The 27,476-nt window shown below is 34.6% G+C and overlaps 3 protein-coding genes across 6 annotated transcripts in view; 2 read left to right on the top strand and 1 right to left on the bottom strand.

Annotated features, from left to right (window-relative positions):
* si:dkey-32n7.7 overlaps positions 1-2,530 on the top strand; it is a 50,892-nt gene extending 48,362 nt beyond the window's left edge. For both annotated transcript variants that reach the window (XM_087275643.1, XM_087275644.1), the window contains one exon: positions 1,191-2,530. In XM_087275643.1, coding sequence (XP_087131769.1) covers positions 1,191-1,547 — 357 coding nt within the window. In that variant the 3' untranslated portion in view covers positions 1,548-2,530. The remainder of the gene's footprint in view (positions 1-1,190) is intronic.
* The window catches only part of tlcd3bb (TLC domain containing 3Bb), a 538,378-nt gene that overhangs the window by 96,958 nt on the left and 413,944 nt on the right, over positions 1-27,476 (top strand). The gene's annotated exons all lie outside the window — the stretch shown is intronic.
* LOC141376742 (integrin alpha-X) lies at positions 2,518-24,881 on the bottom strand. 3 transcript variants are annotated; one of them, XM_087275662.1, is made up of 30 exons: positions 24,777-24,881; positions 23,304-23,421; positions 21,381-21,484; positions 20,927-20,997; positions 19,694-19,808; positions 19,474-19,601; positions 19,174-19,322; positions 18,936-19,086; positions 18,348-18,498; positions 18,022-18,095; positions 17,434-17,542; positions 17,082-17,215; positions 16,697-16,843; positions 16,382-16,585; positions 16,068-16,201; positions 15,848-15,990; positions 15,568-15,716; positions 15,315-15,446; positions 12,741-12,814; positions 11,604-11,745; positions 11,029-11,127; positions 10,867-10,946; positions 8,956-9,042; positions 8,795-8,873; positions 5,778-5,873; positions 5,536-5,616; positions 4,718-4,828; positions 4,526-4,639; positions 3,971-4,081; positions 2,518-3,882 (listed from the first exon to the last, which is right to left on the bottom strand). In XM_087275662.1, the coding sequence occupies exons 1-30, from the start codon at positions 24,817-24,819 to the stop codon at positions 3,814-3,816; spliced, it is 3,399 nt and encodes a 1,132-aa protein (XP_087131788.1). In that variant the 5' UTR covers positions 24,820-24,881; the 3' UTR covers positions 2,518-3,813. The 3 variants fall into 3 exon arrangements, 2 of the variants coding, with proteins under 2 accessions (XP_087131788.1, XP_087131789.1); XM_087275663.1 differs by lacking the exons at positions 20,927-20,997; positions 21,381-21,484; positions 23,304-23,421; positions 24,777-24,881 and adding an exon at positions 20,038-20,088 and having other exon boundaries at positions 19,694-19,883; XR_015503772.1 differs by lacking the exons at positions 2,518-3,882; positions 3,971-4,081; positions 4,526-4,639; ... (11 more) ...; positions 23,304-23,421; positions 24,777-24,881 and adding exons at positions 14,292-14,467; positions 20,038-20,088 and having other exon boundaries at positions 14,858-15,446; positions 19,694-19,883.

Below are 27,476 nucleotides of genomic sequence, written 5' to 3'. Positions count from 1 at the left end.
ATAATTATTTAAAAATAGCCACTATCCTTATAAATAAACTGCTTAGTTGTGATCTAAACAACAACATTCTCGACTAAAAAAGCCTTAAATGTACATTTTGTTGCCCAACAGCAGCAATATTTGTCAAACTATAAAGCGTCCTCTGCTTGCTGCTGTATGTGGGTGGCGTAATACAGAAGAGTGAAGGGTTAAGAGGCTGGACGGCTGCTGTTATTTGCAGAATATTACACAACTATCAGCCAATCAGAGAGTAGAGGGTGTTCACGGGGTCTTAAAAAGTATTAAAAGTTGATAAATCAATTATGAGAAAATTAAAGCCCCTAATTAAGGTATTAAAAAGTCTTAATCCTTTTTTATGAGGTCTTAAATTTTGCTCAAGCGTTGTCCAAAGTGTTTGACTCCAAAAAAGCAAAAATATACATTTATTTTGGTTCGGGCCGGGTGCGTCCGGCCAAGCTCCTCCATCCAGGTGATAATTTCGTAATTTGCTACAACATGGGGAGGTGATGTGATGCTCTACACATGTAGAAACCATAGAGCAGGGCTATTCAATTGGTGACCCGCTAGGCGATTTGTTCCGGCCTTCCAAATTGTGTGACCAAGACATCAAAAATAAATTTACTTCAGTCGAAAAACGGCCGCTTAAGTTATGAAGTGATGTTCGTCTGTTCAATACGACACGAGCTGCAGTTGAAGGCTGCAGAGAGTAAGTCACCTGACATTAGGCAAGTGAGTGATGCGAGCAGCTGAAAACATTTAGATCTTTAAGCTTAAAGGCTTCTCAACGCCGCTCTGCTGTTGCACAGAACAAAACAGCTGCAACTAAACAAAGTTATGCCACCTGTGCGCTGGTTTAAAGTTCTGAGCTTATAGCTACATCAAGGGTAACACTTAATACCTTATCTAAGTTCTGTTGCATGGTTGTGCCCCATTCATTTATCCAACTACAACTGTTTATTAGCAACTGTTTATTAAGTTAAAGGTTTGATACTGATTGAAACTTGAAGTGGCGACGAGGTCTTAAAATATTCTGTGGGAAGATCTTTAAAAAGTCTTAAAAAGGTATTGAAATTTCCTTTAGGATTTCTGGATATACCTTGTAGTATGATTACATTTAAATTTAGCACCAGTTTTTGAGAAGTGTATTGTGCACAGTTTTTCTACAGTTTTTGACTGATGTGTGTTTTCAGGGGGATTCAGGGGGTCCGATGGTGAGCAATCAGAGCTCTGTATGGGTCCAGTCTGGTATCGTCAGTTTTGGCTCAGGCTGTGCTCAGTCTGAGTTTCCCGGTGTGTACACCAGAGTATCACGCTATCAGGAATGGATCACCTACTTTACCTGCAGCGATCCTCCAGGTTTTGTGCAGTTTACCTCCACAGGAGCAGATCCAGACTACTGTTACTCCTGCCCTGGCCGTCCTCTTCTGTGTAACGCTTCAGCAGTTGTAGAACAGCAAAAACAATTATCTGCAGCGTCTATATCACACAATTATATGCTGTCATATTTTTGGTTGTTTCTAGCTCTAGCATCCCTGTTTATCATGTAAATACACCAATGTTGTTAGAATTTTCTGTAAACTTTTTAACATTAGCTCAAAGCTTATTTGTTCATACTAGTGCATCACTTTTTTACATGCTAATCATGGTAGCATTATACTTAACATGGCAGCAACATGCTAATTCATGTTCGCAACATGCTATGTTTAACTGCTAGAACCAACTACATAAATTAGCAGTGTGCTACAATGCTAGCAAGACACTCAAACATGCTACATGTTCTAAAAGATGCTAGAAACAAGCTAACAGCATACTGATCCATTAAAGCAATATGTTAAATGTACAAACACTGGTAGCAGGTAAATTCATGCTAGTATTTTATTCATTCATGCTAGCAAATTGCTTGAAACTTAGTAGTTAACATTAATGCATATAGAAAATAATTAACTTGCATAATTTACATAGTTAACCTGAACTGCACTTTAAGCTGAATAATAGTGTCTTGCAAATTAACTAACAAAATATACTGACGTGTTATAGCAACATGCTACATTTAAAACATGCTAGAAACATCTAAACATTTTAGCAATGTATTGCTAGCATGGCATTCAAACATGCCACATGTTCTAAAATATGCTAGAAACAAGCTAGCAGCATACCGATCCATTAAAGCAGCATGTTAAATGTACATAACATGCTGTAGCAGCCAAATTCTTCCTAGTTTTTGTTTATTCATGTTAGCAATATGCTAGAAACTTAGTAGTTAATGTATACAATGACTAATTAACCTACCTTGCATAGTTAACCTAATTAAGCCTTTGAATTCCACTTTAAGCTGAATAATAGTGTCTTGCAATATAACTTATAACCTTAAGTACAACCTTAAAGTATTTTATAGTCTTTGATTCAGATTAAAGTGTAATTTAAAGACCTAATCAGTTTACTACGAAAGTTAAAATAATTAGTCAAATTATTTTGTAACTGATTTGCTGTGTACTTGTCAAATAAATAAACAAGAAGGATTATTTTGAGTTTATTTAATTATCTTGTTTATGAAGACTGCAGAGTGATGCATGAAAATATTCAAACAATTTTTAAAGTATTTTGTGATATTTGTTAAAATCTGCCCCTTGCTTCCATGATCTTTTTTTGTGCAAATAAGAAATTTAAATCCAAAATGAATATTTACAAAACTTGTTAGTAACACAATTTCATCAAACAAAATGAGCATTATATATACTGTGTATATATGATAGACAGCATTAAACATTTTCAAAACACCCAGAGAAAATAATAATAAAATGTTAAGAAAAGTTAAAAGAAAGCATCTCAATAACCGTGCGCATATAAGCAAATTCAACATTTCTAATAAAATTTCAAGTCACATTTTTTAGTATATTAGTTGTTCACCCCTGTCACTGTTCTGCTACAAGGACAATTCAGTGTACATCACATTTTTCATTAAAGTCCTAATCTTATTTACTTTTTATGTATGAATAATAGATTCAAACATATATTGCTGTAGATTACTGTCACCCTACAACCTGTGGGATCATTTACGGTTTTAAACCATAATATTGTAGCCTAAACAAAGCAAACATGACACATTATAAATCGTTATAAAGCAAAAACTTTCTAGTATTCATATTTAGTGACAGTTTCAGGTAGATATTACTGAGCAAAAGTTCTTTATTAATTTCCTACAAGTATACTCATCAGAGTCGTAAAGCATTACTTTGCTACAGCAATCCACGTTTTTAGAGGCCAAATTCCAATCAAATACCACCAAACTTCCCATACTAAAGAATTGTATGTCTACTTTACAAATATAAGCAATTGTATTAATAAAACATGATTATGTTCATTAAAACATAAAGGGCACCCTTGTACGGTCACAAATGGTAAACAAATGTTTCATACTTTGGGCCAAACAAAATATTACTCATCAATATTACATAGATTATAGGCAGATTACTTTTTAAATATGAAATAGAATTTGTTCACATATTAAGCTTTGATTTAGTTAAAACTGGTATTTTAAAATAGAAATTTTATGTAAAACACAATTTCAAAAAAAAAAAAAACTAAACAAGCATAACTAAATAAACATAAACACAACAGCTAAAAACTGACACCTGTTTTCTTTAAAATTAGACCAAACTTAAATCTATGCACCAAAGTGCTGAAGTATGGCATTCATTCAAGTTGAACATGACATTTTAATGTCTATGTTCAAAAAGTGGGGCACCAGTTAAATATGTGTGACTTTAAATCCCACAGAACTCAATCAGTATCCCTTATCTCTTTGAGGGTGCATTATCGTGGTGCTTCATCTCTTTTTGCCTCCTTCAGCATCTTCTTGTACTGGCTTTTAAAGAACCCAGCCTTGCAAAGAGAGAATATGCATTAATAAACCATGCATGCTGTAAATATTAAAAATACACATTCTGTAGGTTTTCTGACAGTAATATACCTTATACATGACTGCAGTGATGAGAGCCAGCAGCACAAGTCCTCCAATCACTCCTCCAATGATCTCCTTTGTCAGGTCCGCCTCCTCATACACTTCTACTTGTGTGCTGATCTATATACAGTATAATATATTCTGTTATTTTTGTATGTGACACTGTATTAACTGTATTTTACTGTAGGACAGTTAAGTGGTATGTTACTGTATTTAAAAGTTCAATTACGAAATATTTTACAATAACAATATACATACAATTCTATAAATGCATACTGCATACAGCAAGATAAATGGTGCTGTAAATGTGAATTGATTTACAGTAAGTTACTGTAGATTCTACAGGAAATTGTTAACAGTGTAGTGAAAAACACGAGCAAGTGAATTTTTAATGCATGTCTCTATCCACCTATTTTGTTCCATTTTTAGAATATGTTTAAAAATATAAACACTGGAGGAAACATTTTAGTAATACGCATAAAGAAACAGTCAATCGAGCACCAAACTATAATGGATAATATAATCATTCTCCTCTCTTGACATCATGCACTATCATAGCATTACCTGTAAAGACGGCGCCGTGTTTCTGGAATCCGAGGAAAAGAAAACATATGTGCTCATGTCATAATCCATAGTGGTTGTACTGACCAGCTCAAACATAGTCCTTTTGAGTCCAGTCTAAGAGACGCAGAGATCAAGAGTGTTAAATAGTATTAAACAATTCTGTGATCTGTGTTTGCTTTCAAAGTCAGATACCTGCTCAATCCACGCAGAGCTCACATTGCCAGTTATATTATAGAGCTTCCTTTCATTCTTTATGAGGTTCACATCACAGCTGAACACGGCACACACCGCCACACTGCAGTTCTGACACACACACACACACACACAGATATTAATTAACAGGTAACACTTTACAATAAGGTTCATTAGTTAATGCATTTACTAACATGAACTAATCATGAACAACACATGTACAGCATTTATTAATCATAATTGAACATTTACTAATGCATCATTGACATCCAAGTCCATGCTTGTTAACATTAGTTAATGCACCATGAGTTAACATGAACTAACAATGAACTACTGTATTTTCATTAACTAACGTTAACTAACATGAACAAATACAGTAGTAGATGTATTGCTCATTGTTTGTTCATGTTAGTAAATGCATTAATTAACATTAACTAATGAACCTTATTGTAAAGTGTGACCAATTAATGTACACTCAAAATAAAAATAAAAAAAATCTAAAAATACTTATTTACAATGAGCTGAAACAACACAATGCTTCAGGGATTTTTTCCTGGACACTGTAAAATGCTGCGTTCCACACAGTTCCTTCATGTTGTCCCAACACAAATCAATAAAGTTAATGTAGCTGCTTTTACAAATTTAAGTGGATCAAATATAAAACAATTAAGCTGTTCCCTGAAAAAAATCCAGATTTGTTTTGATTCCACTCATTTTAAGTACGTAGTTAAAACAAGCAGCAACAGCTTTTTAAGTGTATATTCACTATCAGTACATTTAGAAAACCGAACAAAAAAAACATTTTCCAATTTCCTCACCAGCACATGATGTTTTTTAATAACGTCCATGAAATTTGTGCTATTAGGTTTCTCCTCTGTATTGTTCACACAGTCAGAAACCTTAAAAACAAATAGTAAGATAATTAAGAAAGAAATAAATAAAAATTGACATGATTTTTAAACAAGTTTCTGAACAGTAAATGAGAAAAAATAATAATTATTGAGTTATATGTATGCATTTAAGGCTTGTAAAACAATAAAAGTTCAATGAAATCACACACCTGCAAAGTAGAATTTTTCCAGATGTTGGTATCACCAAGTTTCACTGGTACTCTGACGAAAGCTGTGAAAGCTAATGGTCTGAGGTCATTTTCAATCTGAAAGATAAAAAGTTAAAAGGAGTTATGTACAGCACAGGCATTTGAGCGTTTTAGATTATTCTGTTCTTAATATTAATAATAATAATAATATTAATACATGTTTATAAGATACTGTTTTCTATTTTTAAAAATCTGTGAAATGTACGTGAAAACCAGCAGCCTTGGCTGCCATAACATTACTGTACCATTTACCATATTTTATAATAAGTTATTGGGTTCTATTTTAACAATCTAGATGCAAAGTCTAAAGTGCAAGGTGCAAAAGTATTAAGGGCGTGCCGAATTCACTTTTGCTATTTTAAGGACAGGAAAATAGCTTTGTGCCCGGCGCATGGTGGTTGAGCTTATTCTCTTAATGAGATATGAGTGTGTTTTGAGCATACCGTGCATTAAACCGATCAGAATCTCCTATTCCTTTAAGAGTCAGCTGTGTCGCGCCATGGCACATTTGTTAAACAGAGCTTCTGCAGCACGAGGATAAAGAACGAGCCTCCTCCAATCAGCCTCTTTACTTTCTCTTTCTTTTGTGGATAAGGAAACAGTGTTGTACACACTCCACTGAATAAGACATCCATTAGCCTACATATTTAATTTAGCTTGTTAAGTGCAAAGATTTGTTTCAAAACTATTTCTAAATTCAGTGCTAGTTTCCGGCAAGCGAACAATAATAATTAAGTGTGGTCAAACAACTATGTTGTATCCAAACACGCGTCCTGTTCTTATCCCCCATATGTCCCAAAACCTGACAGGTGAAAATATCCAAGCTAGTTTTTAATAAATCCAATCTAAATATGCATATGATAAATAATACGAATAATAATAATAATAACTTTGTACAAATGCAAGTTGAATAAACTGAAAAAAGCCCCCTGAGATGAAGGCAGTGGATGTTATATTCATGTAGAAAATAATTATTTTTTTAAATATTTTATTCCTTTAATTCTTTTTCATTTGTAAAGATATTTATCTATTGCTTTACATCCTGCGTGTTTTAAATAATGTGTAGGCAAGGAACACAACTAACGCACTCTGCGCTGGACTTTACACCTGCTTTCAGCTGGTCTATTGCGCAGTCTACTTTAGTTCCTCAAAATAGCAACGCACCAACAATGCACCTTAACACACCTCTTTTCTACACCAAAACACCCATGAGTCCACAAATTGGTGCAAATGAATTTGCTAATTGAACAACGTAGCAGAAAACTGAAAAAATTGTGTTAAGGTTGCGTTTGTCTGAAAATAGCAACGTTTCGGGGCAAACAGGTCATGTGCCTTATTGCGTCGGGTGTATAATAGGGCCCATAGTCTTATACATGTTTTTTGAATGTAGACATCATACCTTTGTTACATAAAAAACACAATCACATGCATATGGCAATTGGAACAAACATATAATGAATCAATGCTAATCGCAAAACACTTTATAACATTACTTATCATAACTGTACTTAGTGTCAATCACACAACAAACAATATCATGCTAACAAACATAATAATTGTCAGGGTTCTGCCACTCTGGCCGTCGTGGGTGTACGCAGAGTGTTCTCGTGTTTGTGTTTTCTTCTGGTCTGCAGCGTGGTGTTTCATTCCCAGCGTCTAGGTCTAGTTAGTTTTGGTTTTGGTCGGCGCTGGGATGAAACAAGCACGCTGCATGTGTGAGTGCACGTTGAGTGCTTTCATTCATCGTGTACTCGTGTCTTGCGTTCAGTCTTCTGCTGGATGTTGTGTTTAGCACGTGGTGCGTGTTTACATGCACCGCGTGCTTGTGTTGTTATGAACATGCGGTTAATGAGTTCTCTTATTGGCTGCGTGTTCTAGTCTTGTTTTATGTGAGCGCATGGCTTGTGTTGTCTCTGTGTCATGTGCTCTCCCGTCTAATGTCTAGTCCCACCCTCCTTGTTAACCCATTATTAGTTAATTATGTTCATCTGTTTGTGTGTTCATTTCCTACAGTTTATAAACCCCTCATGTCTGCTGTCCTGTGCCAGTTCGTCATCACATGTTGTTGCTTGCAGTCTTGTCCTGTCGTGTTCCCAGTTCTGATCCTTGCCAGCCAGCCCAGTCCAGTTTGTTAGTGTATGTATTTGTTTTGTTAATGTTTTCCCCCTCGGGGTAGTTTGGTAGTTTATTTTGCAATTTATTTAATTTTTTATTATTTAATAAATGCCCCATTTATCTGCGCCTGAGTCCTCGCTCCTTTTTCCCTATTTCCCCTCACTAACCCTGACATAATAAAATACTGCAATAAACATTATTTATCAACATTAGATGTATCTTAAAATTCTAAAAAGAACCATGGTAATGTTATTAGAGCAAGTCAATTTATGGTTATTAACTAAATATATTAAGTAAATGTACTGTACTGTTAACCAGGTTAAAGATTTTTACTGTAACATTTTTACACTGTGTAATTAAAAAGTCACTTTGCAATACGGTTCCATTAGTTAGTAACATTGGTAATTAATGTTAGTAATGCATTTATGAACTATATAACTTGTACACAATTGATTAATCATAGTTCAACATTTACTAATGTATTATTAATGAAGTTATGAACTAAGAAAAAAAAATGTTTTAGTGCTTTTTAACATTAATTAATGCATGAAAGTTAACAATGAACACTGTACTATCATAAATGCATTGCTTATTGATGTTAGTAAAATCTACAATTAACTTAATTGTTAAAAATTACCAATCAAAACCATACAAGATAACTTAATTATACATTAGTTCATGTTCCAGTTGTTGACACATTAAACTTTAAATTAAATTTGCTTAATGTTTAAACATAAATTGCTAAAACAATACAAGAAATGAAAGCATAAAGTATAAATTCATTAAAACTTCTATTACAACAGTACATTAATTGCGCAAAATCACAAAATCATGTAGGGCAGAGAATGTGAAACAAACATTACCTTTATTGTCTGCTGCACATGTTTTGAAAGATCCTTCTTCCCTGAAGTAAAGTTAATGTAGATGGTGGAATTTTCATGCCTTTCAATGAAGAAATGTACACATTATAGTACAGGACAAAGAAGAAGCGTGGTATTATTAAGCAAAAACATAGAGCACTGACCGGATCAATGTGACGTAGATGCCATATTTCACATCAATGCTTTTCTCTTTGAATGACTCACTGTGGTTTGAGTGTTGGTCATTCCCACTGTAAGAGATGAAGGTTTTTGATATCACAATATGCACCTCTGCCATAATCAAGATTGGCAATGTTGACTATAGCTGAGCAACACCAGTCGCTGCAAAATTTAACCTTAATAGAGCAAAAGCCTATTATTTGTATCTGTTTTTAAGGGATAATTCACCCAAAAATGTTTGTTTTTTATTTGCTCGCCCATTGCTTGATTCAAACTTGTTTGCACTCAAAAAAAATGCTGCTTGTTCTTATTTGAAATAAGCTGGACCAACACAATTTAATTGTTTTTTTTTTAATCCACTTAAATGTGTAAAAACAATTAAAAGTTAACTTGTGTTGGGACAACATGAATAAATTGTGTGGAACCCAGCATTTTTTTACAGTGTGTCTTGCTTCTGTTAAACAGAAACAAAGATTTTTAAAGAAAGCTGGAATCCTGCAACCATTGACTCCATAGTATTTGATTTCCTACAATAGAAGTCAATTATTACTGGTTTTCAGCTTTATTTAAATAAACACACTCATAAAGGATTGGAACCATTTATGGGTGAATAAAGTAAATAAAGTGTCAATTTAGTTTTTGGGTGAACCACCCCTTAAGGCTTTAAGAACATTTCATAGCAATCAGCCATGTGTACAGTTTATGACTTTAAGGGCCTACTCACACTATAGCATCCGTACCGTGCCCAGGCCCGTTTCCCGGATCGTTTGAGAAGTGTGAGTGCGCTGTATCGGGCTTAAGCACAGTTCACTTGGCCGGCCCTGGCCCAGTTGGAACAGGTGGGCCTGAGCGCGGTTCACTTGGGCTTTGGCGCAGTACGCTTTTAGTGTAAGTGCAAAACGTGCCAAAGCCCGAAACTGAAAGCGAGACGTGACTTTTAAGGGGCTGTTTCATATGTATTTATTAATCATTACTGTTCAGTGAACTGCCGTAGTTTATTAAAGACGCAAACCTCTCACTGCACGACAGCTGCGCACCTTCAGCAGACCTCCTCATTCCTGCAGCACGAGGGCTTTATGATTATGAGCGCCAAAAGTGGAGGATCTGTTCGGCAAAATATCTGACTGCGTGTCACCGCATCCCTAAGGACTGTTTGGCGAAATATTTGACTGCATGTCACTGCATAACAAACCATATAACTAGAGAAATCTTCTCTGTGCTGCTGAGTGAGAGAGCGCTTCGCACTGAACAGCACAGCAGCGATGACGTAAGCATGTCGAGGCCCGATTGTGGTGTGAGTGCGGGCTGTCGGGGGAGACAGGAGGGGGGACAAGCGTGCTTTGGCCCGGTTCGAGGCAACTGTACCTAGTGTGAGTATGGCCTAAGCTGAATTTTATATCATTATTTATACAATGAAGACTTACATTATTGATTATTTAGTTCTGTACCTGGATATTATTAGACTCTCTGGAAGAGAGTAAAGCACTGTTTATTTCATTTATCTCTTTCCTCTGTTATTGTATTCATGCTTGCAATTTGATTATTAAAATGTACATGATTCATTCCCTAAAACAAAAATCCAATCTATACCTAACCCGATCAATATAAATCCCCCCCCCCCCCAAATTGATCTATTTAACCCTCACTGTAAAAAGCGATTAGATATTTTACTTTGAAATTGTGAGTAAACCCCTTACCTTAAAAGCAACAATTTGATTTTAATTAAAAAGAAGTCTGTAAGCCCACTGACTTAACTTTATTTATTATGCACATATTTTGTTTACTTAACAAATAACAGTGTTGGGAAACACTTGACCCAGTCTACTAGATCTCTTGCTCAAAAGTTATACACTTTGGGTTGATTGAAGCAGTCAACTGACAGAATGGTTTCATACCTCTTGACTGAAGCACTGAATGTCACGTTTTGGCCCAGTGTAACTTCTCTATTGATACTGTACGTAATCTCAAACACAACCTAGAAGAAAACGGCAGAATAAGTAATCAAAATTTCTGTTACTATGGTCGGTCAATGAGTGTGTTCCTGTCATACGTCTGACCGTTGTATTATCCTTGAGGATGGGTTTACTGATGGCGCATTCAGTTTCTCCCAGTCGAACCCCTTGCTCTCCATCCAGAGATGAACACTCTACTCTGCCCTGCTCAAACAGATCGGTAGTTATGATCCAGACCCCGGTTTCCAAATAATGATTTGTCATGGCTCCTAATTAAAAGCATTCTGTATGTGCAAAGTTATACACGTAACATAATTGTTCGAAGGGTGGCACGGTGGCTCAGTGGTTAGCACTGTCACCTCACGGCAAGAAGGTCATTGGTTTGAGTCCTGGCTGGGCCAGTTGGCATTTCTGTGTGGAGTTTGCATGTTCTCCTTGTGTTCGTGTGGGTTTCCTTTGGGTGCTGCGGTTTCCCCCACAGTCCAAAGACATGCGCTGTATGTGAATTGGGTAAAACTAAATTGTTCCTAGTGTATGAGTGTGAGAGTCAATGGGTCAATGTTTCCTCACATACCAATACCATCATTAATGTAGACAATATGCCAATATACACAGTTTACATAAATAATAATATTGAAATCTGTTAGTTTGAGAATATACACTATTCCATCAGGTTTTACCTGTTTCAATGTGAATCTCCTGAATGAAAATCCATATGGGTATTTGAGGGTGAGGTGTGGGTTGTATGAATCTTCTCCTCTGTTTTCGACAAACACCGTCACGTTGATCTCCTGCATTATCCCCACTTCTATATTAGTAGATCTGAACCACAAAAACAAATCAGAGATATCAGGGCTCAACATTAAGGACTGCCCGATGGCCCGGAGCCAGCGTGTGAGATGCTCGGGACAGTAGACAGGATAGTTACTGGCCCGATCGTTTCACTGCTTCCTTGTTACTAAAGTTTAATTTGCCTGTGACTATTTGTCAATTGCATGCAAATAAAGTTTTAGAATTGAGAAACAGTTTGTATTTTCAAGCCTTCAAATGCTACCTTCTCGGTTCTTCTTATCTGATTGGATGTTGTGAGCACATTAATAGTACAGCGAAGAGAGAGCAACATGGCGGTGAAATCAAATGATGATGCTAAAGGAAAACATTCGTTTCTAACATCTTGGTAGCAGACATATACCAGGGTACACCACAACTAAAAAAAAAAAGTGATCTTTTGTACAGTTTGCCATCAGTTTGGCAGGTCTTTAGCCATCTTTTCTTTCAAAACACTTTGAATTTTGCTCATTACACATCTATTAATTTTTTTAAAATATTTAAATTCTATATTTACAAACATTTACAAAAATTTTGACACATTTTTTTTTATTTGTGGCTAAGAAATTAACTTTTTTTGGAGGGGCCAGTGAAATTTTGGCAGGGCAAGTAAAAATCTGAACCACTGGTCCGATTGGGCCAGTAGAAAAAATCCTTAGCGTTAAACCCTGGATATGTAAATATTTTCATTTGTGTGACTACAGCAGAATAATCAATATTAATCAATACTACACTCTCAGAAATAAAGGTACAGGAGCTGTCACTGGGCCGGTAGCTTTTCAAAAGTACATATTTGTTCCCAAAGGGTCCACAGTGGTCCCTCAAAGGTGCATATTAGTGCCCAAATGTACCCAAAAGTACCTTTGAGGACCCATTATGGACCTTTCAGGTACAAATATGTACTTTTGAAAAGCTACCGGCCCAGTGACGGCTCCTGTACCTTTATTTCTGAGAGCGTACAGTTTGTGAATAAAAAATATTTTCTTTACCCCGAGAAATTGAAATCCATTCTGAGATCATCAACACATATATTATCTTCTCCACATTCTCTCTCAAAATCCAGCTGTAAGAGGGACACAGAAAAATGTATAATTCTTTATATATTATTAATAATAATAGTACATTTTATTTATAGCGCACTTTTCTCAGGCCCAAGGCGCTACAAGGCAAACAAAGCAGAACAATGAAAACAGTTAAAAAGACCACAATCAAACATGAACGAATCAATACAATTGAATGATTAAATCAACCTAAATAATAATCTAAGTTAAAAGCAACAGTAAAAATGTGAGTTTTGAGAAGTTTCTTAAAGCAGTCCAGAGAAGTGGCATACCTGATGCTGATGGGTAGGCCATTCCATAGCTTAGGTGCACTTAACGAAAAAAGCACGACCACCCATAGTCTCTAGTTTACAGCATGGCTGATACAGTAAAAATCCAAATGAAGAACGAAGACTGTGGGTGGTAGTGGCCAGAGTTACCAGGTCACAGATGTAGTCAGTTGCTAGCACTTTCACTGCTTTATATGTTAAAATTAGAAGCCAGTGACGTTGCTCAAGTACAGCGGTGATATGGTGGCACGAGGAAGTGTGAATCAAAACCCGTGCAGCAGAATTTTGAATATACAGTAAACGTCTCAGAGAGCTTGCTGGTATAGGCTCCCAAAGAGTGAGTTACAGAAATCAAGATGTGATAAAGGCATGGATAAGCCTCTCCGCATTAGTCCGTAATAGAAAAGGTCTAATCCGTGCAATGTAGGTGAAAGAAAGCTATTTTAGTCAAGTTTTGAAGAGGAGTGCATCAAAAAGCACCCCAAGGTTGCGCTCCTGGGTAGAGGGCGACACTTTAAGATCATCAGCAGAGTTAAAATAAGTAACAGGAGTGCCAATTAGTAGAGTTAATTTGAGTTTACAGAGTTCTGTGATTGGGTAACACTTTAGAATAACTATCCGTTATAACTAATTAATAGACCATTAATAAACTAATAGTTAACAAGTTATAAATGACTTGTTAAATAAAAATTAATAGTTTTTTAACTATTTATAACTGTGCCTTATGGATAACTTACAAGCTGCTAGTTAACAAGTTATAAAAGACTTCTTAACTGTTTTTTAATGATTTATACCTAATAAATTAGTAATAGATCATGAACAAGCTGTTAGTAAATTACTTAATAAAGACTTGTTAAATATCAGTTAATGGTGTATAGATGTTATTGGGACGTTATTCTAGTTGCTTCATTTATTAACTGTTAGTAAATGAGGAATAGTTGCAACTTTAGAATAACCTCCCCAAAACATGCTTAAGCTAATAACTAACACTTAACTAATATATTTACTCACACTTTACAGATCAGCTGTTCATCGTTTTTTAACCATCTACTAATACCAGGGAAACTTTCTAGAACAGCAAATGGATGGAACAAGTTCAAGCTGCAGAAATTTGATGTAATATTTAAAATATAAAATGTTTGTATCTTAACCTTGTTCCACTTATAGGCTTTTCTGTGTGCTGTGTTTCACCAAAGAAACTCCACAGATGAAATGTTGAACGTTGTGTTTAATGTATAGAAACACACATACTGAAACATCATATGGCAGTACAGCAGTATACAAGAATACAAACCCATGAAGTGCTAAACATGAAAACAAAATACATAAAAATGTATTTTATTAAAGTTCTACAAAGTTTCACTGGTGTTATTAGATGGTGAACAGCTTATCTGTAAAGTGTGAGTAAATATAATTGTTAAGTGTTAGTTATTAGCTTAAGCATGTTATTGGGAGGTTATTCTAAAGTTGCAACTATTCCTCATTTACTAACAGTTAATAAATGAAGAATAGCTGCAACTTTAGAATAACCTCCCAATAACATCTATAGACTATTAACTGAGACTTAACAAGTCTTTATTAAGTAATTTACTAACCGCTTGCTCATGATCTATTACTAATTTATTAGGTATAAATCATTAAAATACAGTTAATAAGTCATTTATAACCTGTTAACTAACAGCTTGTAAGTTATCTATTAGCCATCTATAAGACACAGTTATAAATAATTAATAAACTATTAACTTTTATTTAACAAGTCATTAATAACTTGTTAACTAACAGTTTATTAATGCTCTATTAACTAGTTATAACGGATAGTTATTCTAAAGTGTTACCTGTCATAGAATTTAAATGTTATTAACACTGTTTTTATTATTGTTTATATTTCAAAATATAATGTTTATCATATAAGACTATTTGCACATCTTTCATTTTTGTCTCTATGATAAAAATGGGACCATTTTGGGTAAACAAAATGTCAGTGGAGTAACAAAAGTCTCTCCGATTGTGTTATAAATTTGCTCATTTGTGTTTTAAACTTGAATTAATTTCTTTCTTTTAGTGAATAACTAAAACTATTCCACTGCTGGATATTCTAAGGTGGCCTTTCGCATCATAAAGTAAGAAGGCAAAAATACCTTTTAATTTAGTAATATGTGAAACCCACTGTTATATAGCCCACTGTTAAAAGTGCATCATTTCCACTCGTAACTTTACACAGATGAACTCTTACATCGTGATCTGAGGTGGTCTTTATCTCTGGCAGCAGTATTGGCCTCAGGTTTTGCATTTGACTAGATGGCAGACCCTCAAAGGTGAATTTTAACTGATTGGACAATGGATTCAGAGCATCTTCTGGACAAGCCTATAGTGGAAACAATGAATATCAAGAGCTGTATTAACAATTATTCATATTTCAATCATATTTGTGTCACTGCTGTTATGCATATGAATGTCCCTGTCACACCTCAGCAGCTGAAGCATACCTCTATTGAGAAATTATGATTATTGCAAGCTTCTGTACTTCCAATGTCAATCACATCACTGAGGAGACGCTCTTTGGCTGAGAAGAATGCTCGATAGGCCTGTCTTTTAGCATCCAGGGTTATGTTGTAAGCAATTTTTGCATTCAAACCTATAAAATGTGGTTGATCGAAATGATTAGCAATGCAACAGTGGATAACCAGAATAGTTCAAGCAGAAGAACAGCAGAAGATATGACAAAATGTGTTGTTACAGCACATTGGAATCAGTTTATGGATAAACCTCTTCTGTGATGCCTGTATCCTTTCATGGTGAAGCACACGGTCAGAGTGGTCTGCAATGGTATTAAGCAGTCTTGTTGAATGGTTGATATTTTGGATGGGGTGTAAGAAACCATTGTTTCCAAGAGCATGATGGGTCTGGACCTGAATGATGCACATATAGCACATGATTACGGCTGAACTGTGTATCGGTGTATATATTATGAGATCTTATGACATACCTGAGAAGCAGAACTGCTCCTTTGGACCCAGCAGCAATGTCAGGAAGGCTGTCTGCAGTCTGGTCTGGAGAGGATTGACTCAAGGAAACGCCAAAGTACTGCAATCCTGATTTTACAGATGATCCAGCAATTCTCTGTGAAGGGAGGAAGGAAGGAAATGGTTTAATGAAAAATTACACTGAAACCTTTGAAATGAGTACAAGAAAATAAGTCCAAGGAAAGAGAACCATAAGAGTGAATGAAGCAATGAATAATAACAGAAATAATTTTAGATGAACTACTCCTTTAAGCAAGCAACTCATACTGTTTTTCACCTGGGAGTATGATGAAATGATCCCTCCATCTCGTCCATTGAAGATGTAGATGCTGCCCTGTCCTTCCTCCTCTAATGGAGCACCAACCAGCACATCCCTATAACCATCACCATTCAGATCTGCTGGACTGGCTAGAGAAGAGCCAAAGCGACCCCTCTGACCGGCCATGCCCACCAGCACCACATCAGAAAAAAATAACCTTGACTGCAGAGACAGAAAAGAAGATATGAGAAAACAAGTTTAAACATACTTAAACAAATTGACTTGATCAACTTTTATTTGAACCCTTACTGAATTTCCAAAAAAATCACGTACCCAAGATGTGAAACTATAAACAAACACTTTCCCCTCTCGTTCAGACTCTGTGTATGTCGGTGCTGATACCAGAAGCAGATCTGTATAAGAGTCACTGTTCAAATCCACCACACACACCTCAGCTCCAAAATAAGAGCCAATCTGAGGCTGAGGAAAAAAGAGTTTAAATATGAACATTACTTTATCAATAAAATAACTAATGCTTGAACATTTATAAGTCTGATATCATCACAATACTACCATAACATATCTTCATAAAACTATATCTGGGTCTTAATGTTGATGACTCAAGGCCCTCTTTTCTCTCATATTGTTAAATTATTTCCCAGTGTAATTTTATTATTAAATTTAATGTGTTTCTAACACTAAACAGTAAGTAAACAACCATAGGAGAGTCCAGAGGTTGAACTTCATTGGTTCCGATTCTGGAAATAGTGACTTGTCCTCTATGCTGGTATCTTGGAGCTCCTAGAATAGCAAAGCTGGTCAATGACACTGTTGCAACAGCCATCGAATAACCTTCAGACAAAGAGCAAAAGTTCATTAAGGCTTAGAGCTCCAATTATAAAATGCATCATAGATAAATCTTGCATATTAAAAGAAAAATATTAAAATAGTTATTATGCATAGTATATTATATATTAAATATATTAAACATAGTTATATAAAGAATAAAAATCTACATTTTTTTTTGTTCTTTCCATTTTTTTCTCTCTTTTTTGGGGTTAAAGCATCACCTTGATAGCTTTCGTGCTCACTGCCTGTTTGAAAGGAGCCTTCTTGGGAATTGTCCCGGTATCCACCTTTCCACTGGAAAGCTCCAACAGCACTCACTAACACACTTCCCTAATCAAAGTAAAACTGGATTTGGAACCATAGAGCATCTCAAATTGGTCAATGATACTGTTAAATATAATGACAAACAGTTTAAAGAGAAAGTTCACCTAAAATTTTAATTCTGCCCTCATTTACTCATCTAGTCTTGTTCTAAACCTGTTTGATTTTCGTTTTTATGTTGAGCACAACGGAGGATATACTAAAGAATGTTGGAAAAAACTTCCTTAGTATTCATGTTCCTGCAATGGATGTCATTGGCTGCTTTGTCCCAACATTATTCAGAATATCTTGTTTAATAAAAATAAATAAATAAATAAAAAAACGCACACAAAGTAAAAAATAAAAAAAATCATTTTGGGGTGAACCATCTCTTTAAGTGCATTAAAGAAATGTAAATTTTCAGATTTTGTTAAGAAATTAAGCAGTTTAAACTAATGATCCATCACTTAGTCTGACATGTTAAGGATTTAGCAAAATTTCTGACATACAGATGATGTGAAAGCTGTGCTGAATCCATCCTGAGCAAACTCCATTCTGGAAGAATCTCCTGAAGTCTGGGTTCCTGCAGCAAACAACAAAAAGTACAACACATTCCCGAGGCCTCTTAACAATTCTAGCTAAAAGAAAAAACAAATATGTAAAATGATAAGCCAAACATTATAACAAGTGTCATTGATTTTCTTCTAGCAAAGCCACATATCACTGTATAACATCTGCATATATGAGATTCAAGCAGATTGGATGGGGGAATGGGCGGAATTGAAAAATCACATGTGTATACTGTATATTCTTAGCTGTCAATAGAGACACCTACCTTCAATCGCAATAATGTTCCCTTCCAACTTTTGAAGAATGTTTTTCAGTGCATTGAAGTCTGTCACTTTAAACACATAGTCAGTGTCTGGATCAGAAGCAATTGTATTCAACTCTTCTCTTGCGTTGTAATAATCAAAAGCTTTGCCAACCTACAGCCAAAACCAAAAAAAAAAAAAAAAAGAAAAATAGTTTGCTTTAAAAGATACAGTGCAAAAAACATATTCACACATTAACAGACCAAAAATTTAGTCTTGTTTTTTGTACTTGATACAATGAAACATTAAACATTCTGTTGTGAAAGACTACCGAGAGATATAATATAATATAATATAATATAATATAATATAATATAATATAATATAATATAATATAATATAATATAATATAATATAATATAATATAATTTAATATAATATAATATAACATAATATAATATAATTAATATAATATAATATAATTTAATATAATATAATATAATATAATATAATTTAATATAATATAATATAATATAATATAATATAATATAATATAATATAATATAATATAATATAATATAATATAATTAATATAACTAAAAAAAGCTTACTCCAATTGCGAATCGGACAATGCTGTTTTTCTCTGCCTGTGATGCTGCATCTTTCAACAAATTTCTGTCATGTGACTCTCCATCAGTAATAACAACCAAGATTTTTTTTGCTGATGGCCTTGTCCCTCCATTTGGTGTGAAGAGGTAATTGCTAAAGTTTGAAAGGAAATTTAGGGGATCAATTGACCTACATAGAAACCCAAAGCAAAGCAGTATGAGCCAAAGCAATATGTCTTACACAAGCTTTTGGATGGCTGATGCAGTAAAAGTGCCACCCTCATGATATGGAATATTTGCCACTTTAGACTCCCAGGTGCCGTCATCTAATTTGAGGTCATTGAAATTGTAGTGAATATCACAGTCATTGGAGTACTGTGCAATGGCAAACTGTAGACGAAAGATAAAAACTGTTTTGTATGTGCTCTATAATCTTTTTTCATTAAAAAAAAAGCTCATTAATTTGAATATGTTGAAATATTTTGGACGTGTTGCCAATGATATTGCAAATAACTGAAGTGATATTTAAGGCTTTTCCTACCTGTGCATCCCGCTCAATAAAACGTCTGATCACGTTTGTCACAAAACCCTTCATTACTGTAAAATCATAAATTCCTATACTCCCAGAGCCATCCAGTAGAAAAGCTATGTCAATCTGACCAAGACAGTCTGGAAAGGAAAGAAGCAGAAGTTTGTACGTAGCAAGTTAAACCTGCAGTAAAGTAACATCAAACTTAAACTGAAAATTCCCTTTTTTTTACCTCTGTATTTGGATTTGGGTATTGGTGGTCCAAAATCCCCACTGTTCCCAATAAAGCACATGCCTCTGTAGTTGGTAGCTGTTGTACAATTCTTTGGAATGGTAGGACCACAAATCTGAATGAGATGCAGTAAAAATGTAGATTTCAAATTGGGAAACTGAATGCAAACTGATTAGTATGAATGAAAATTCTCTGTTAAATACGTTCTTGCCCTCTCCCAAGTTTCCTCCCTGGATGCTGATTCTCCTGACCTTCCTCACCGTCTAGTACTTTTAGTTCTGTCTGTACTGCACATGCGGGAGGTGTGAGTGCTTCAAAGACACTGCTGGTGCAGTGTTGCCAACTTAACAACTTTTCAGACCCCCCTAGCACCAAATAAAAAAACAAAAACGACTAGATATTTATTTATTTATTTTAATTGAAATAATTTTTTGGGGGGGCGGGGTTGCTGGAGTTTTTTAGAGACTCTCATGTGTATGTATTGTACCTTTCCTACTCTTCTTAACAAGCTGCAGGTGATGCCGTTGGCCCTTTCCCAAGCAAATAATTCTGCAAATAATTCTGGCCCAGATTTGGCATAAAGCTGGCACCGCATGCATTCGTCTGGCACTGGCATACAGCATGTGGGCCAAACATAGCACAGATTTCACAGAGGTGGCACCACCTTTAAGGTGGCACACAAGACTTGGCCCAGATGTAAAAAAATTATATGTGGGCCACATAAGTTTGGCCTGCCTTGACTCACTTTTAAAATACATTGAAATAATTTTTGAGTAAAGAAAAAATTCTACCAGTTAGGTCACTTTGAGAAAAAGGGTGGCCTTAAAATGAAATGCTTAATGGGTTTATTGAATTCATTGCAGTGATGACACGATGACCCAGATATGGTCCATGGTTGGCCCTTGTATGGAAGCCAGAATTGGTCCAATCATATACCATAATTCAATGCGGCATGTGGGCTAAGCAAAAGCTGATTGTGTGGGCCAGAGAAATTTTGCTATGTGGGGATCATCTTTCTGCATACCGACGGCAACTGTTTTAGCACCGGGAGCATGAGGTATTTGCATGGTACCTTTGTTTTTGCCTACTCATGTGACAGTATTTTTTTACAAATTGACAACAGTTTCACAGAATATTCCATTTGGCTTTTATTCGGCTGTTCATCAGATCTTTGCTATAGAGAAACTATAATTAAAAAATATATATTTATACTTTTACACTTTTCATACTTACTGCCAGCTTTGAAGATTGTGGATGTTGAACCATGGAGAATCCCAGAGACATGTTGACAGCTTCTGAGGGCACTTGAGTAACATACAGTAAATTTTGATTAAAATTAAACTCTGCAAATGAGACTATCTAATATTTATGTCCCCAAAAAATCTCAAGTGATAATTTATTTCTTATTTATTTTTTGCAGCACATTTACGGCATAATTTTAATGTGTAAACAATTTGCTTATTTATGAAAATAATACTTTTTTTTTTATAAAATCACAAGTTGTACCAGTGCTATTTATCAGAACTCTGCTAATATGAGCTAGCAGTGAACAATTTTCTTGCCAGAAATGATTAAATATTGTAATAAGTGTAATGTACATAATTAGGTAACTTGATAGAAAATATAAAACACCTTATGTAATATTTAGTTTAAGTTTCATTTGTTGAAAAAGACAAACCCGTAGTACCGGTAATGTTCAGTTGTGTGCAGGTTCCTTTTGCAACCTCACAGTTATAAATTTGTCCTCTTTTATCCTGGTTGATTTGAATTAAAGGATCGCTCACGATCAGACTATAAGAAAAACACAATGAACATTAGAATCACCATCAATTCAGTCAACATTAACATTTTCCAAGTGAACACAATTTATAGCTGCCGTAAATTGAAAACATTACAAACATTACATATTACAAAATTACACGCAACAAAAATTACACGTGAAGTGGATTTTATAAACTTTAAAGTGTGAAGTTAATGTATATATTCAAATTGTATGTGTATAATCTGCTTGTAGACTTGCATACCATTAGAAGAATTGCCAATCACAAGAAATGGATAAGTTATATAGTTATCAGGTTTGGGTCAGGGGTTAACCTAGATAGAATTTGTGTGATATATGTGACAAAAACAGATGACAGAGGTGGAATTTGGGGTCAAGGGTTAAACTAGGAGGGATCTTGTGTGACAATTTAAAAAACAGTTGCAAAAGAATATTTAAGCAGGCCAGAACATCAGTGAGACAGAATTTTTCAGACAGAGATGCTACTGGGGGTCTCCTGAAAGTTCTCCTTTGTTGTCGACTATAAAGTATATTCTTCTGATATTCATAACCTCCAGACTGAGTTTGATTTAGTAAGCGAAAAACCAAGAAAACCACTTCACACGCAAAAATACTTAAAGGTGCTGTAAGTTTTTCACTCATCTAAAGCTTAAAAATAGCATTTGTTTGCAGATTTTTAAGATACATGCCAAGTGAACAACATTTGAAGAACAATGACAACGCTTCAGATGACTGTTCTAGAGCCTACAGCTTATCAATCTGTCAGATTCTGGAGTGCATTACAGGTCTAAAGAAAAATATAAATGATCTGAAATAAAACAAATATATTTATAGAGATGGTATATAAGTATATACCTTCACTCACCTGGCAAATGGAAGCAACGGCTTGTGAGTACAGTTAAGTGCACACAGCATACCATATCATCTAATAATTGTAGGAAATAATCCCAAAAGGCATCTGATTGTGTAAAGAAACATTAACCAAAACAAAAATATGATGTATATGCCAAGCTCAGCAGCTAATCAGCCAGAATCATCTGAGGTGACAAGACAGCGAGCATCGAGACCTAGCTGTCACTCAAGTGGCCACGCCCTTAATTATGCAGACTTAATATAACTTAATAAAAACAAAATGGATGAGTTATAAAAAAATCACCCCCTCACAGTTGTCATGAAGAGTATTCATATATGCACCAAAGCCATCTTTTGTACCAGGCTGTAAGCATGTTTTATCAGCTGTAAAAGTTGCCAATTGCAGTCAGAAATCACCTGGATTTCCAGGAACCAGCCCCCCAGGGCGAGTCGATGAATTACAGTTTTAGTTACTTCCCTATTGTCTTCTCGAGAGAGAGTGGGAGGTTGCCGCTTGATTTTTTCACAAATCATATATATATATATATATATATATATATATATATATATATATATATATATATATATATATATATATATATATATATATATATATATATATTTTTGCCATTTATTTTATCTTTGCCATTTTTTTTTATTACTATTTTTTTCTGCCAAATGTTTTTCTACTGTCCACCCTGGTCTCAATTTATAATGCTGTAGGTTGAGTGTTTGTCAACAAGCGGTGCTAGAGTCACAGATACTCTCAATGAAGAAGTGAGAATTTTTCAGATTTCAGTAGACGATCAGTATAAATCTTTACACTCAGCACATAATTGTTTATATAGTTGCATAGGCCACATCACAACAAAACAATCAGTGGTGGCTGACAATCTCTATTCTCTCTCAAAATGAGGACTGGCGATGATGGGCTTTCCAAATAATCTGTCTCTTCATTAGTGGTTATTTTGCTCTCACCTTGATGTGTCTTTCTGTATCACCTTGTAGCCAAAGGCAACATTTTGGCTCTGTGAAGGTCCAGTGAAAGTTTTCCAGCTGGCAGGATCGATGTTAAAAGCCATGACCGACTGAGACACTAAAGTAAACAATAAATAGTCTGAATTAGATAGAAAATGTAAACCACAACTTGACAATATAAGTACAGTCCTGCTTGTAAGTACAAGTTCCAGCTTGCTGATTGGTTAATGCAGCATTACAGCCAAAGCCAAGCTTTAACATCAAGTGGAAAACACCGGTTCAGCAATTACTTGATTAAAAACTCCCTTGAAGCCATGTATTTAATATTCTTTTCTCACATATGGTTAAACGTGTACCGTATGTGTACCAGCAGAAAGCTCACATGACATAATTAAACTAAAGGGGTATTTAGAAAAGGAAGTTCAGACTTCATGCTATTGTTCTTGGCTTAAAAGGATATTTTCATCCTTTGTCCACATCACAGAACAGCTTTATACACACCAGTTCAATTTCACCATTGTTTAATATTAAAGAAATACAACCTGCTTAGTTGGGAAAATTTAAATAAGTATGTACATATCTGTTTAATGTTTAAGACTTTGCATAACCCGACTTCACCACTAAATCAGTTTGTAAATATTAGAACGACTGCTCACCGAACTACTAGAGGAGGTGACAGAGGAGACTGCATTATTCCTCTCAAAAAAAGTCAACTCAGTCAGTCGGTATTTTCAGTGAAAGCTGCTAAGGATTGGAACTCCATCCCACCAACAAAGATCATGCACTTTTCTTTATTTTCAATTTCATGTTAAAAACTGGTTATTGGCAAATCAGCATTGTCAGCATTAGTACTGTACTCTTGATTTGTACTGTTGTCTTTGGCTTTTTGTCCTCCTCTGCTGCCGTCAGTCTATTCTTGTTTTTTTTTTCTTTTACTTTTTAATCTGTATTTTTTATATGAAAGTATATTTAATGTCGTGCTTCTATTTTAGGTGTGACTTTAACATTCTGTTAGGGGTCTACACATGAAAAATAGCCATTCTTGGCTAATCCTGGCACATTTTACATGTTTATTAATGTGCATTGACCCTGTAAACAAACAAACTAAACTGAACATCGTTGCATTTCTGAATGTTGGGTAACTTCAAATCTACATGTCATACATTTCTACACCTCACACCTCATTAGCCATTCATCTCCATACAATATGAAATATTGTATGAAGGATCATACAATCATGACTATTGTAACGCATTTCACACAGATATAAACGTTAACCAATTTAGACTATAAAGAGTGTATTAAGCAAATTCGACTGACAAATTTGACCATTTACATTCAAGATGGATCTTCTTGCCTCTCACTATTTACAATCTTGCAAGATGCAACAAAAGGTGTTGCAACACAAGAAGACTTACAATAACAGCTGAAATAGACTATTTTGGTTGAAATACAGAAAAGACATAACATTACCACAGAAGATGCAAAAACTGATATAGGAGTACCAATCCATCATGATCTGTCAGATGTAGAACTGAAGGGTGCATGAGGGGAGGCAGACAAGTCAGATGCCAAAGTGAGTCCTAGTTGTGAAAAGTGGTGAAAGTATTGACTAAAGAGGAACAGCAATCTAAATGAGGAAATGAATGTGATCTCTGATTTGCATTCAATTAAATCCGAAATCAACTGTATTCAATTTCTGACCTTTTTAAACAGTCACTAAAAAGATGCAATACAATAGTCAGGTCCTGTGAGAGAAATAATAGCTGTTGGCTTAATAGCTTCTGCAATGTGTGTGTGTGTGTGTGTGTGTGTGTGTGTGTGTGTATATATATATATATATATATATATATATATATATATATATATATATATATATATATATATATATACATATACATATACAGTTGAAGTCAAATTATTAGCCCCGCTGAATAATTTGCCCCCTTATTAATTTTTTTCCCACGTTTTCTGTTTAACGGAGAGCAGATTTTTTTTTCAGCACATTTCTAATCATAATAGTTTTAATAACTCATCGCTAATAGCTGATTTATTTTATCTTTGCCATGATGACAGTAAATAATATTTGACTAGATATTTTTCAAGACACTTTTATACAGCTTAAAGTGAAATTTAAAGGGCTTAACTAGGTTAATTAAGTTAACTGGGCAGGTTAGGGTAATTAGGCAAGTTATTGTATAACGATGGTTTGTTCTGTAGACTATTGAACTATATTGCATCTCTGGAAATTGTACTCCTCTTACACTCTAAGTTATGTTTTCTGTTTGTTCAAAGTACTTATTTAAAACAAACCAAAACAACACAGTCTTGATTGTTTTTTTGTTTTTTTTGGGGGGGGGGGGGGGGTGGGGGGGGTAGGGCAACTTAATTGTTGTATGTTCAGAAATTTATAAAAACTAAGAAGTTATATAAATTCATTCATGTTGTCCCAACAAAAAACAACTGTTTTGAACCCTGCATTTTTTTTACAGTGTGTCAGAGATGAACCAAATTTATGCTGATAATGTAGAGGTGTCCAAACTCGGTCCTGGAGGGACCAACAGATTTTAGCTCCAACCTAGCTCAACACACGTGCACGGATGTTTCTATAAAGCCTAAGAGCTTGATTAGCTGGCCCAGGTGTGTCTAATTAGTGTTGGAACTAAACTTTGCAGGACACCGGCCCTCCAAGACCGAGTTTGGGCACCCTTGATGTAAACTGTGTGCAAATGTAGGCTACTACAATAGTCCCATTAGTTAACGTTATAGTTAATGCATTGGCAATTAACAATAACACATTTGTTAAGCATTACTTAACCTTTTTTAATGCTAACTAAACATGATGTAACAGTGAACAACGATTTTGTTCTGCATTACTTAATCTGTGTTAATGTGAATTTACATATTCTAATGCGTCTCTTTACATGAACAGCTTAATTAGTTAATAATAACTCATACTATTTAATGGATTAGATGACCTAATAATATACAACATATTTATTCAGTATTGAATTCTTGTTCATAAAAATCTAGAATGTTAGTTATTGCATTAGTTCATGTTTGTTCATGTTAACTACTTATACTAATGCGCACTAATTGGTAGAACGTATATAAATCCATTGTTACTGAGCAATGTCAGACCCTCTGTTGGAGTGCATCTCAGCTTTAACTGTTATTCATGTTTGTTAACTAACATGATTGATCATTAACAAAGCTTTTGTTACTGGAATTCAGAACTTTATTGTAAAGTGTACACGATTCCAACATTATCTGTTTTACTAACATTCGTTACCTCTTTATTATCATGATTTATCATTAACAAAGCATTTGTTACAAAAAGAATTTGTTTTCTTTACAACTACCAACTATTTTCTTATTGGAAGCAATTTCCCCTCGTTTTTCATGGCTTGTATTCAGTCTCATCTGTCATTTTTGGGTAACGCTTGATCATTTCTCTCCCTGTTTGTTTTGATTTTCTGCATATTTTTCTGGATCTGCATTGGCCAGTTCAGCAGTAACTGCACTCTGCACAATTGTGTGTCAGTCCACGTCACACATTGTGTTCATGGATGTTGAAAATTTATTCCAAGTTTCTTGAACATTGTTTTCTTGAACATTGTCTTTTTAAATACCCATGGGCACATATAGACATGCATGTGCACACACACAGACACAAATAAACACTTAACTGCCAAAACTTTATAATCTGTAATGAATATATACAAAATTAGTAAGCAACATAATTTCATCAAACAAAATAAGCAATATATACATATATATATATATATATATATATATATATATATATATATATATATATATATATATATATATATATAGTTGAAGTCAGAAATATTAGCTCCGTTTGTTTATTTTTGTTTCTCTAATTTCTGTTTAACGGAGAGATGTTAAAAATTTCCAAACAAAATAGTTTTAATAACTCATTTCTAATAACTGATTTATTTTATCTTTGCCATGATGACAGTAAATAATATTTGACTTGATATTTTTCAAGACACTTCTATACAGCTTAAAGTTACATTTAAAGACTTAATTAGGTTAACTATAGGCAGGTTAGGGTAATTAGGCAAGTTATTGTATAATGATCGTTTTTATTGTATAATGATTTTGACCTTAAAATGTTTTTTAAAAAATTTACAATTGCTTTTATTC

The sequence above is a fragment of the Danio rerio genome, chromosome 12 (genome assembly GCF_052040795.2).
Source record: "Danio rerio strain M-AB ecotype USA chromosome 12, GRCz13ab, whole genome shotgun sequence".
NCBI classification, from domain to species: Eukaryota; Metazoa; Chordata; class Actinopteri; order Cypriniformes; family Danionidae; genus Danio; species Danio rerio.
The sequence above is the reverse complement of the archived record's forward strand: the minus strand, read 5'-3'. Positions and strand labels throughout refer to the sequence as shown.

Coding starts and splice junctions, on each gene's coding strand:
- LOC141376742 (XM_087275662.1), bottom strand. CDS start 24,819: ATGATGGATTGGTACTCCTATATCAGTTTTTGCATCTTCTGTG. Junction 11,128..11,603: donor GGAGATTCACATTGAAACAG/GTAAAACCTGAT, acceptor CTGTTTGAGCAG/GGCAGAGTAGAGTGTTCATC. Junction 3,883..3,970: donor TCACTGCAGTCATGTATAAG/GTATATTACTGT, acceptor TCTCTTTGCAAG/GCTGGGTTCTTTAAAAGCCA.